The sequence below is a fragment of the Patiria miniata genome, unplaced genomic scaffold (genome assembly GCF_015706575.1).
Source record: "Patiria miniata isolate m_02_andy unplaced genomic scaffold, ASM1570657v1 HiC_scaffold_7, whole genome shotgun sequence".
Classification (NCBI taxonomy): Eukaryota; Metazoa; Echinodermata; class Asteroidea; order Valvatida; family Asterinidae; genus Patiria; species Patiria miniata.
The window spans coordinates 8,018,302-8,032,167 of record NW_024037074.1 but is presented as its reverse complement, the minus strand read 5'-3'; the positions used below and the strand labels follow the sequence as shown (position 1 = coordinate 8,032,167).

The 13,866-nt window shown below is 41.0% G+C and overlaps 1 protein-coding gene across 2 annotated transcripts in view; it reads left to right on the top strand.

Moving 5' to 3' along the window:
* LOC119745482 (receptor-transporting protein 4-like) overlaps positions 1-13,866 on the top strand; it is a 30,269-nt gene that overhangs the window by 7,447 nt on the left and 8,956 nt on the right. The window contains exon 1 of one of the 2 annotated variants that reach the window (XM_038221851.1): positions 6,441-7,112. The exons of the other annotated variant lie outside the window; for it this stretch is intronic. Coding sequence (XP_038077779.1) covers positions 7,042-7,112 — 71 coding nt within the window. The 5' untranslated portion in view covers positions 6,441-7,041. Of the gene's footprint in view, positions 1-6,440; positions 7,113-13,866 lie in introns of those variants that run through there. 2 annotated transcript variants of the gene reach the window in all.

Here is a 13,866-nt window from a genome sequence, read left to right as displayed (position 1 = left end):
AGATTTTTCGGCTCGAGTACCGTGATTATCAGCATCGAGACTCCAACCGGTCTTAAACAAGTGTTTAAAACCGGCCAAGCACGCATTTATTCCCTTATTAAAGTCACGCCATTAATTGATATGTTCAACATGAGAAATAACTACAACAACAAAGAGGGGCGCTGTTTGTGTATTATTATTCACATGACATCCTCGTCTCGAGATTGCCGTTTAAGGACGTGTGGTCATTAGCCCCATTCTGCCACACGCGTGACTGTAGATGATGCATGTTTATGTTTTCTCTACGTCTGATAAACTACACGAGGAAATACCCAATCCTGTTATTGAATAAAATTATTTTTTTCACCCGTAAATTCAGACAAAATATCTCATTGATATTCATTTAGAGATTTACCACAAGAATAAAGTGTGCAACAGGTTTTTCCCTTTTCCCCAATATCATTTATGATATGGAGGAAAATAATCATAGTCGTCAATTGATGTTTTGGAGAATACATGTATTATAAATTTTGGCTTAAACACACGGTACATATTATTTTTATTTTGCACCTCTGTTTATCGCTAGCAAAAGATGGCTTTGCACAGTGTTTAATTGATTGTTTAATCATTGATGGGCGAAGTCCGTTAATTTCGCCATTTTTCTTCATTATAGGATAAAGGAAAAATTGTTGTCGACGGATTTTGGACCAGCTTAAGATCTCAAGTACATATTAAAGTCAGTGCCTTAGTAATAATTAACAATTATGTCAAACTTTGAGTAAGACCTACGCCTGGGCCTAATTCTATTCTGATTATTTGTTTGTCATTTTCCTAATCATAATCACTTGGAAACCACGAGTCAACAACTCGTTTGCACTCTGTGTTTGGCACGGGAGAGGCTTGCAAAATAAAGGTTTATGTCACGTCCGCCAACAAAAGATAAGACGATATGTCATTGTATCGGGAATGTGGCCGGTGGAGGGAATGTCCCCAAATTTCCACCAGTCTTTCTTGGTCATTGTTTGTTTAATTTTGCAGAGCGCCACCAAGCGTCGAGAGCGGAACACAAACTTGTCTTTTAAAGGGGTACGCGCTTTGTAAATGTCACGCGCTTGGCATGGGGCCAAAAAATAACAATCAGTGGGCCACTCAAAGCCGGAAATTGTGCCTGAAAATGTTTCTGTCTTTGTCACAAGACTGGAGCCGCAAACATTATTACATAAAAGATCTAGGACTAACGGCGAATCGAGGGACTTTTTTATGACGTTATTGTTAACACACAACTGATGTGGACATGAATATTCCTCATAATGAGCTGTAGGCCCAACCAAATACCCAGTTTGATCACCACAAATCATGTCGACACAACGATTTTTGTCAACAGGAAAGTACAAGTATACAAATCAGCTGATTCAGCTTGATTCCTTAATTCCTTCAAAAAAGCATACAGCACATGTTATTACAAATGTATATCCAAGTTCACCAAAGTAATGGGGGAAATGTATTCCTTTTCGTATTCGTCAACGTTTGATATGACATAGGGCATCTAAATTGTTTGTGTCAATGGTGATAGTCTGCTGCCTATGACTGATTCTATCTCCGTTTGAATATGCACGGTGCGTCTTCTGAAAACGCGACAAAAAGGGGGACCAGGAACCTAGACCCCATAGGAAACATTTCGCAACTTTAAAAATTTCCGCATTCCATCGTGAAATTGTTTTGGCGTCATATTTTCAAAAGTACAATGTACCTGCATTATTGCGTTCAGATGCTTGGTTCACGCAGAAACGGGGCCAAATTCCAACAAAACTAAAACCGCCAACGGCCGTTCCGTTCCTATCGGAAGTTCCGATTGGCGAGAAAAAAACCGGGTGTGACCAAAAACGGAATAAGCAATTGACGAATTTGACGGATGGGGGGGGGGTCTATACTCCCCCCCCCCCTCTCTAAGCTTGGCAGCTAAACTCCCCTCTTGATTCGAACCTGTATATCTGCGCCTGATAAGCGTTTTGTCTCATGAATAGTTTGTGGGATGGAAAATGGCCAACAGAAGGCAGGGGTTTGAAAATGGCCCTCTTCCAAGCTGGTGTTAACGGGTGATATTTTGGGCCTTGGAACGGACACAGTGACGAAGATTGTTTAAGGTTTGTTTCTGACGCACAAAGTACCCCACTCCCATCTTAAGCCTTGCAGTGGGTTTAGTCTTCCTCCCCTAACCGCGACTAAAATTAACACTAGTTTCATCACTAGAAATAGACACTACAGAATGGCATAAGACCAATCCATATTCCCTTGGGATTTCTAATATTGGGTGCTTCACAACACATGGTCAGAAGGAAATTACGAGGCGATTTTAAAATTAGTTTCAGGGAACTATCTACAATAATAGAAATATAGAGTCTGGTCACATGCTAAGCAACATGTAAAATAGTTGGTTCCCAGATCTGTGACTGGGGAAATTGACCCCTCAAAATTAAAAAAAAAAAAAAATGGACGCGATTTATTTATATGAAACTTTGTTAATTAACAGAGACTTTCATCGGAGTGCATACATATGCAAAGATTTAGCTTATTCAAACTCAGCAATGTATGATTATGATCATTAAGATTCCACATTTTTTTTTTACACATGGTCAATAAAAAAAAAGCTTCGCCTGAAGTTGATGTCAAAGCATCCGCAAGACATGAGTCTAAAACCAATAAAGGTCTGCCACGAAAAAAAATTGCGCGTCGATGAAAAACAAAAATATACAGACGGCTGATTCCGCTTCGGTATTTGTAGAGCTAAGGCCAAAAAAAAAAATAAGTCGGTCTCTGGTCAGCGCGCGCGTCGATTTTAAGCATGCGCGTCGATCTTTTTTTTTCCCAAAATGTTCCGCGGTAGCTCCAACAGGGCCCTCTATTTCCGCACCTCCTCAATTTTTTTTTACCAAAGAGCACCAAGGAATGGGAAATTGCACCAAGGCAAATGATCGAAAGCACCAAGGCAAATTATGGAGGCCACCAATGTACATGAGGACACCAAAAAAGCAAAATAGTACCCACCTTGTCTGTACAATCCAAGCTGAGGAAAAAAAAAAAAAAGCCGCGTGGCCGCGTCAATTCCGGAACTTTGGTCTGACCAGAGACCGAATATTTTTTTTTTTGGCCTAAGGTCTATTTTTTTCTGTAAATCTTAATTGTTATGGAGAAGGGACAAATGCATCAACCCGCCCACGCAGCCACAAATAGACAAGCACCTGCTTAAAATCATTTACTAAGGTTAAAATTGTCTCCATGTTCGCCGTGCCCCGCTGTAAAGTTCATTCGGAAGATCCCTTTGCCAACTTGCGTCAATGAGGTAATTTCGGTCCACTTCCATTTATTGTTTGAGTTTTTGCCAAGAGGTGACGCGCCTTATTCTGAGTCCGAGTCATAGAGAACCTACTTCCACATTCTGTCTTGGGTTAAGGTCTTAACTCTTAAACCCTATTGGGTGTGTAATTCTCTGTCATCCTCATGTGACTGATCATCATGAAACATGCTACCAAAATAAACATTTGAAGCGGGAAAAGTACCCATACATTTTTTTTAATCAATTCCCGTTTGTTTGAGAAGTGATCGAATTATTCAAATGGTGTATTTAGCTACAATCACCCAAAACATTGTCATGCAGAAAATTCAAGTTCGTAGTTTTGGCAACGATTATTCAATATTTTCAGAAATGGTATTTCAGTTGACGATTATTTGAAATTGTCTTTTTGATATTTTTGTGGTGTCCTTGTTCAAAGTTAACTTCATAAACAGACAAGGCCAATGGCTGTCGTATTTTGTATTTTACGATTTCCTTCTTCCTGAATTTGAAACTTTGCTTCATCATCCGAGGAGTTTTGTTTCGCAACGATTGAAGAAGTGTTAGTAATGTTTTCCAAGGAATTGGAAAACACTGAATGAAATGAATTTTGTTTGCGGTACCATCGTTCATAAATTTTGATTAATAATTATCTTACCGCGGCACTGAGGCAATTACTCGCATTGCTTCCGTATGCATAGTTTTGCACAAAATTCAAAGTTATTAAGATGGTGGACAATTATTCAAACGAAATGCCAATTAGTCTCCAATCCACATCATTGGAGAGTTTGTCTGTATCAAAGAACAAAGGTTTGACAATGAAGGAACTGGCGAGTACGCAGAAAACGGCAGCTTTTCATACAGGAACAGACGGCGTATCGGTGCAAGAAGCCACAACCAGAATTAGTAAATCAAATTTCTGGGCGCGGATAGCCCAAAAATGAGTGCAAGTACGTACCCACCCCCACCCCCAAGCTGCAACCATGGCGGCCATAAAAGCTGATCTGTGGAGGAAACGGCCAACTTATGACATGGTTTTGATGCGCGTACACTGAGAACATCTACAAAACTATGTTTAGTAGTAATTAACTTGTTTCTATCTATCCACGGACCACGGTGTCATCAATATCCTAATTCAGATTTACTTGATATGCATTGTATATGGAGATGATCGAGTATAATGAAGCGACCGTATTTCTATCCCTGCTCCACCGATGAGATGACGTATAACGTCTCTCACAATCCTGAGGGCCAGGGAGAATAGGGTTTGTGACTCATGATCAGTGGGTCTGGGTTCAAATCCATACACTGACCATTATACTGTTGTGTCCTTGGGCAAGCTATTCAACCCCTATACTCGTCTCTTTCCCATCAAGGAATACGCATGGGTACCTATTTCGCTGGGCGGTGACCCAGTGTTGTAGGACTCGAGTCCAGGATGGACTCGGACGCGAGTTCGTCTTTATAGTCGCAACTTTGGTGACTCGAACTCGACTCGACTCGCATTGGTAAAAGACTCGGAGTCGACTCAAGTGACTCAACTTCAACACTGCAGTAACCTGTGATGGACTGCCAACTCATCGTCGGGAATAGAAACAGTGTCAGTCGTTGCATCATGCAGAGGAAACCGGAGATAAAAAGCGGCCAAGACTTTTCTTTCCACTCGTAATTGTGTCGGTAACATTGGGGCGACAACGGTCCTGTTTTATTGGCCCCTCGGTTGAGTCGAACGAGAGGCTGAGATGGCAAGTTTCAACCACCTGAATGCACTCCGTAATTGACATGTAGCCTACAAACCAAAGAATCGGGTAACTTCGTTTTCATTCCCATATGACGATTTTGTTCTGTGTACGATTGGATAGAGCAGATTCGGAGATGCAAATGTGACTATATTATTTATCCATCTAGTATGCAGGACAGCAAGGATTATAAAATGCCCCTTTGGAGATTTGAACAATCATCTAGATTTGGGAACAGCTCACACAGGACGTAAAGTAGCACTGTCTTCATAGTTACAGCGTGATACAGGTAACATTTCCTCAAATTCGACTGGCCCTGGTGGACTCTTGTAATACACATGCTAGCTCGATGATACCGGTCAATTCACAGCCTTGTTTCCTGTGCCCGGGTTCTTCCCAAAAAAATTGGAATATCATTTTGTCAGCCGCCGTACAGTACTACCTATACCCAGAGAATAATTATTTAAGGTCAACGGGGAGAATAATTATTAGGTTATGATATCTTGTCCGTGAGAAGGAAGCATTGTAATATGACAAGGACGAGGCAAACTTGTATTATAGGAAGTATTAATTTGCTAAGATTTCATCGGATGTTTTGGGAGGCTGGCTTTTGCTTCAGCACAACATGCTTAAGTTACAATAATTGAACCAGATTCGGTCATTTCGTACTTTTGAGTTCGGTTTGCTCACACAGTTATCCTGTGAGCGGCGACTTCTGAATGAGTAATTAAAGGGTCATATATTTGAAGCAGACACAAAAAACCCTTTAAACCAAATCGGTGAGCGCACGTGCACTTTTCGGAAACAGTTTCCGAGCAATATAATGTTCAGTGTTTCAAACAATTGTTTTGAACTGGTGAGTTGAGTTTTGAATGAATTTTGAAGGAGGTTTTAGGCATGAATTGTTTCTGTTCATCTTCCTGGGTTGTGCTTGGATGGTATTCACAAAGGTTGTGGCATTTCCGTACATGCATGGAAGTTTTAATCAAGAAAGCGGGAAGCATAATATGAGCCACTGCGCTACAGTGACGACTTTGTGCTGAAAATCCAAAGTTGGATCAAAATTTTGCCAATGTACCATTGACAAGGAATAACCAAGGCAAGACTTCAACGGGGAAAACTTATATCGTCTTGACCAAACTGGCGGGTCTGGTGCGCAGGTTTTGCAAGGATCTTTCACGGGACACCGGATTGTCTAGAATTCCTCGTTTCCCAAGACGATCTACCCAGCCGTATAACGAACGGTTAGTCACCGCCCGGTCCCCATCCAACTCACGCTAATACCAATTAAGGCTGCCCGTGTTGGGTCAGGAGAAGGGGGAAGCCATGGTTTAATAAGAACGGAAAGTGAGATCATGTCGGTAGGCCCAGAAGGTTGCTGACAGTCAGTGTAATACTTTGCACACCAGCGGTGAGAAGCCCTCTTTTGTTCCACGCAGACCGACCTCAGCCTTGTGCACACCGCGCAACCGCCCTCCACGCACCATGTCGCTGGCTTGAGCTCGTGGGTCTCAAGCGCGCTGATTGCGGCCGGGGCTTCACAGTACACGCGCTCAGTCGGCGCTCAACAAGTAGTACTCCGTAAATGCAGCAAAACAATTCGATCCAGCGTTAGGTTTTTTCCCTCACTCAGTGTTTTACTCGAACACAAACACAGCACTATTTATTTCCTGACCAGGTGCGTACCAAATGTTGTGGACTTGCTAATTTCTCTTTCGAGTTTCCATAAAATTTCACCAAGTTCCTAGAAACATAAACTCGTTGCGCGCGCTACCTGTCGTTTCGAATACAGCCCAACCACGTGTCATATCGACTGGAAATTCCCAGGCCCTTCTGAATGTATTTTAACAACATCAAACATTGAATCGGTTTCAATTCGACTGACAGCATTGAGGATCGACAAAGTTTCCTTGTTTTATAACAACGACATCACTTGCACGCAGAGAGAACAACTGAAATTTTGAGGACAAAATCATCCAGTTATCTTCAGTCATGGAATATCCTATTGAGACTGTGTTGCACCAGACACCAGGCCAAGCATCCCCGATGTTTTACGCAGAAAGGTAGGTACTACAAATTGTATTTTTAGCTTGGAAAATCGTAAGTCCTAAAAAGCAACAGACAGCAGGAACTTGTTGGAAATCGAATGCATTCAACGAGCATAATTACTTTAGCAGGTAGAACAGGCTCAACAGAGGCTCTTTCGACGGTCTAAGATATTCATGTCGTATACGGTTGGACCGACCGACTTTCCGAGCATCACAAAATCAGACTTCATTGCCATTTTGTTGGTCTCAGACAACGGTACATCCATCAGACGAATCAATGGACTTGCAAATCATGCGGAACTATGGCCATGGGCGTCGTCATGATTTGTTTTCTATAGAGGGTCAAAATCACGGACAGACCACGTGCTGGAAGGTAGCTATGTTCATATAGAGTCGGAATGGAGTCGACATGATCCGGAGTCAACATGACCCAGAGTCAACAAAAATCGCGGCGTCGGTCAGTTAGATAAGTGAGAATCAGTGTCAAGACAGAGGGTTGTCGGGCAAAAAAAAAATCATTCAATACTTTTTGACAAAGTAGGCTTGTCTATGAGCTGGATTCGAAAGTCTCCGTTTATGCGACATTTTATTTATATTCTATGACTCAGTCGGTCAGTCAGTCAGTCGGGGAGTCAGTCAGTGATTCAGTCAACCAGAGAACAGTACCTAAGCTGTCCCTTCGGTCTAGCACAAACGGGCAACTAGATAGGTAAACAAGGCTGTATCAAAGCCAAAGGTTCTCTGAAAAATAACGACTGTACTCACCGCAATATCCATGTTTCATATCTTCAATTCTACTTCATTCAACTCTGCAGTAAAGTATATGGTTCAAACATCTGCGCCAGCAAATGAGGCGTTGCTGGTTCGAATCCCGTTCAAAAACAAGTCAACTGCGGCGAACTGGAAATAACATTAACATAGGAGTAGATCAGTGTACGTTTCTTGGGAAAATGAATTGTGATATTTCAAGGCACTTTTTTTTGTCAAATGCTCAATGATGAAACTACCACAATAAAACAGATGCAATAAAAGTGCCCAAAAATCTTGGAAATTAGAAAGTTTCAATATTTTCACATTCACTGGAAAAGGACACAAATTGTCGAGTTTCTCCCTCTTTATTTTGAAACTACAATAATTTATGTATCTGTTCAGATAAAACCGTACAGTTGTGACTGCAGTAATCTGTGGTTGAAAAAAAATGAGTAACGAAGGACCAGGATGTATTATGTAATCTATCAGGAATTAGAAGGGAAAAAATGTAATACCTTATAACCTATATCCTACACTATGCAAACAGTTGGGTAAACACTGTTTTGCAATGTTTTTGGCCCGACACTGGTATGAATTTACCTCATTTAGGTTAATTCGGGTAAAAATTGATCAACTACTGGGAAGAATTTTCCCAAGAGTGCAGTCAGTTGGTGTACCAGCATTGGTTCATGATACCAACCCGTTTGCCCGACTATTGTTTTGAGTCCTGTTAGCTTGGCCTGTTCTTCAGCACATCTCTCCCTCTACGTCCATGCATATTATTCAGAGGGACCGAGAGGGAAAATTTAACTGGAAGTGGGAAGACAACCCTTCAGAACAAAATCTCGAATGAAATCCAACGTACCACACAATGAATTGGAAAAAAAAATAATCATTAGGCCTAGCAGGAATCGAACCTTGGTTGGAGGTGGAAGGAAAAATACTACTAACAACAAAGTATTAAACCTCCCATGATCAGTGAATAAAATCGTGAATCTTGCTCGCGAAGTCTGGCGATCATTAAATCACTCCACAACGACCAGTCAGGCCCTACGAAATCAGTTCTCCCTTTACTTATGTGGACTCTAACCCTCATATATGACTTTTCACTGTCTAAGGCACGCACATTACAACCAATGAGTCCGTATTAACATTTTATATTACCCCGGATACAACTGTTCGGTAAATCACGAATTTGTCCACACTTTGTACAGGGGTAATGTAATTTTTAGAACTATTATTGTTATCATTATTTCTGGTAATGAAACCAAGGATACCTCAAGAGTGCCCTAGGCACTGTAGCTTGCAAGCCTGAAGAAACCTGAAGAGAGGAGACAATGAAAGGAAATTACAGTTTTAGAGGTGAGAGGAAAACCCCAGAAGAATATTCTGGGGAAAACCCAGGGAGTCAGGCAGGTCTGCATTGTCAAGCCGGCAGTTAAGTTTGTATATAGTTGCACAATGCGACAAGAAACCTCTGTCGTGAGTTTTCGTGGTTCTGAAATGAAATGGCAGAAACTGAACGTTTCGGCCAATATTCACGTCGTCAGGAGACACAAAGACAATAAACTGTTCAAATTAGACCGACATAATGACACCTTTCCCTTTCTTCTCCTGTCCTCTTCTCTTCACCGTCCGTCCAGGTAGGCCCTAATCCACGTAAATTCTTCTTTTCCGTTACGCCCAAGAGGCCGTAATTGGAAACGGAGAACAGTGGTCTGAATTGAGGTCAAACTCCTTAATGTAGTTCCTGATTACTGGAGATGATCCCCGGCTCAACGGACAACAAACAAACCAGTCACGTGGTTACGGTGCTCGTTCATGCATTTGGTAATTTATTTGGCCGGGTTTCCATAGCTATACCTATTATGTCTGTCGAAGAACTCAGTAGCTATAGACAAAAGATTCTTTGTTTTAACGATTTTTCTTTGTGCTTTGAAATATTAACCCGAACAAAGTGAGTATGAGAACGGGTTACCACGGTACAGGATACCAGCGACTTTCTCTGTTTACTACAAACTCGCCGACTTGAGATATATTATATGAATACTTTGTCAATATTTGGAAAGGCAACGGTCGAGCGTGTTTTGTGTACTGCTGAAAACATATACACTTTCATATTTGCGATGTAGGCCTACCCTGTGACTTTTTCACTTGTTTTGTGTGCGTAGTAGAACTGCAGTAAACAAAATAATCAATTCTCCTATACCTTTAATAATACCGATACTTGAAACTGAGAAACAGGGAAGTTATTGTTTTGGAAAACACCAATAGGGATTTCCGATTTTTTTTTTATATACCGGACCGTGTTTTGCACACATGGTCTTGATTAAGCAGTTTCTGTTAACGACAAGAGACGAGCAATTGTTTTCCCTGTGCTTCATCGTGTTTACGATGAATGTCAGAAATGAAAGTAAATACAAACACTAAGGAAATACTGCTGGCCGGATTCCTGGATTTATAGTGGCCAACAAAATCTTTGCGGAGTTTCCCTGATGTCAAAGTTGTTGTTAATAGATCATTGGAAAATACCGTTTAGTGGCGACGGTCTGTGAATTACTACGTCATATAAGAGAGTTTCCTTGAAGGAACAGAACCTAGCGGCTAGTGCGTGAAGGTGTGGCGTGGATGGTAGCCTCCCCCCCCCCCCCCCCCCCCCCACACACCCCGAGGCCTCTGCCCCCTCGTGTCTCCCCTTCTCAGTTTAGAATTTAGGAAAGGCAAAAATGAGCTTTTAAATATAAAAAAACATCTTGAGTGCCCCTTCCAGAAAATGAGGCATTATTTAAGTGTCCCTGCTGTAAACACAACTCAACAACTTAGAATTTAAAGGAAATACAATTCATAGAATCCTCTGCTTGGTGAGTCAAAAAGAAAGTGACCTGGATTATTGATATTTTTCCCCTTAAAAAGCAATTAAATTTGACGCGCCAACGAAACATTATATTGAACGAGCACGTTCTTCCACTCATAAAAAAAGGAATTACTGTAATCGAGCCATGTCGTGAGAAATTATTGATATTTTACTAAAAGAGTCCATTTTTACAGCTGTCCATGGAATGCCATTTGAAGCTATTGAGCTGAGTGAGAACCAGAGATTACACACAGGCATTCAGATAAAAATGAATTTTTTTTATTTTTTTGTCAAGACTGAAACATTATTTTTACAGTCAGATTTTGCGTTTGAGTATTAGGAAATATTTTCTGAAACAATGATTGTAATTTTTGTCTGGTTTCTTGTGCAAATTTTCGTTCATTCATGAAGGCAGGAAAACGCCCTTGATTCATTGTATTTGAACGGTAAATGAGACATAACTTGTGAACACACATGTAGGGTCTATGCAAATTACGTGATTTTTTTAACAGTTACTAGTCAATAATATACTTAATACCAACGTTATTTTTATTAAATGGAGCGATCCACATATTTTTTTTTTATTTTTAATATTTAAGTCGATATTTTTTATCATGAGGTCACTTTCTTTGTGACTCGCCCTGTATAGAAGGCCTACTGCAGAATATTGACAAAAATATATTCGATTCAATTATAAGAATTTTCATAATTATGTTCGCTCTGAATAGCCTACATGCATGGATTAGGGTCAAAACTCACATAGGATCTTTAAATTCAGGGTCCAAAGTGTGAAATTTTACCTGTCCCTGTTACCTTGGTACTTTGTAATTTGCCATTCAAGCATCATTAAGAATGACTTCAAATGAAATGTTTTATTTGTTGGGTAGGTTTTTTGCTATTCACAATAATTTTTGGAGGACGACTTCATTAAGAAGTGCATCAGAATTATAAAACCATAGATGTCAGATGTAACAGGGGCATAAAGTGGACCCCAAATTTATGGAATGACCCAAATAAACTTCCGAATATCATAACCAAGCAATGAAACATATCACACATAAAATGCGCATTCGCAGAGGACAATCGTCACCAAACCCTTGGTGAGAAATTTCGTCAAAGTTGATAATTTTTTTGTGGTTAAATGATATACATGATTCATCTTCACTGGGTTTTATCAAAGACGGTTCTGTGGGCCTTCTTCCCCGGATTAAAATCGATTCTACATCCGATTCGAATGGAATCGATGAAAGCGAATGGATGGATGCATTCGATTCGATTCCGAATCTGATGATGTTTATTCTCACCAGCCAACACATTGATTCGTCGTGACTTTATCATCGCATGCCAGCATCGCGTCGCCCAAGTTTGTCACTGTGACCCAAGCTGCCAGGGTTATTTATAAATTGTGTGACACTTTGTCATGAGTCACATTGCCAGATCGCATCAGTGACGGCCGTTCAATCTTACTCAAGTACGTCTGCTATGCCCAAAAATAACATAGCACGACAACGAAAGGAGAACAATTAATGTCGAATTCAGATCTATGCTCATGTCATGGACATTTCCTTCACAGACATGTGACAGTCGGTGTTTCACGAGAGTCAATGTTCTTGCAAAGTAAAACGAGCGAAGAGTAACAATTTTGTATGTAGACTTCTTTTTAAATCATTGTCGCATCGTGGAAAGATAGCAGTAAATAGAGGCAAGACGGTCGTGCTAAAATAACTTAAAACTTTCTTCATGATCTTGGAGTTTTTTCTTTCCCTTCTCTATTTCTCATGGTGCCCTGCCAAGGATCAAACAGAAGATGTGATGCAATACTCGTTAGTTCTTATGACTTCCAAGTTACTTTTTAGAGACATGATGACTAGCGAAGGCCTACGTGCTGAGAAACAGTTTAGAGAGCGTACCCTAAGGGCGATATACTACGAAAGCACGCACAAGTGTGGTCAGACAGGATGGGGAATGATGGCTCCATCCCTCACACGCATGCGCATTTCACTTATGGGTAATCTCAGCACGGTAACGCAAAGTTTCTGCGGCCGTTTCGCTTCCTCCTCCAAGTTGAACGCGCTTCTTAAAACACAAGCTTCGGAGCACGTTCAGATATTATTTAAAACAAGGAGTTAAAAATGTAATTCCTGAGTGTAGTTTAAGTTTAACTGGGGTTACTGGCGGTCCAAAAGCCCGGGTTATTTATGGACAGGCTTGGGATGACGCGACCGGAGTGATTCACAGGGGAAGCGGGTTTAGTCATAAGACTGCCCCCGTAGAGGTAGACGCAAATCCCCGCTATGTTGCCTGTGCCGGACTCGCTGAGAAGTGCCCGACACTGCCGCGTCATATTGGGGGAAAACGTGCATTATCGCGCCCATCGACGCTGCACTTTCTTCTCTGCTCTAGTTTTTTTTTACTACTGATCTTTGAGCGAAAGCTGGGTAGTTTTTTTTTCCTGACAAAGACATGACTTAGCATCTGTGGCTTTGCCTGATTCTTTTGGGCTATTAATAGTTCCTTGGCCTGTCTCCAACGAATTATGACTCCTTTGGAGTAATTTATAGGTGGGATAATTTCTGTTGACGGATTGTGAATCAAACAGGAAATCCCTCTTTCTGGTTTTATCTCTCTTTTCTCTCTCTTGGAGACAGCTGAAGACAACATGATGATCTACTACAATGCTAACTTCATTGAATGCGATGCCATTTCAGTGTTTAAGTTGTGGCAGACTTTGGTAGCGAGCTCAGATATGGCTCGCCTTCTTCTTGTATCCTGTAGCAGATTCAATTAAGCTGCTTAGCACCGGAATCATCTGGTTAGCAAAACCAGGTTACCTGCGAAAATGTCGTGTAATGTATATTATATTTGACTGGTTCCCAGGTTGATTCATGCTAAGCACCCACATTTGCTGAGCGGTAATAGTTTCTGCTTAATGGATCGTTTGCACTACGGCCATCAATGAGGTGTGTGTTTTTGTTCAACAGAGATTCGCATAAGAACCCTTCTTGTGCATTCATTGTTAATCAATAATTAACATAACAAAACACACATCACAGATGAGTACATGATGCCACTGTTGTGCTGAACTTTACGTTAACCTGACTGTTTATACCCAGACTGCGATGTCTTAACCGTATGCAACAAAACATTTTGGTCTTCGTCCACTCG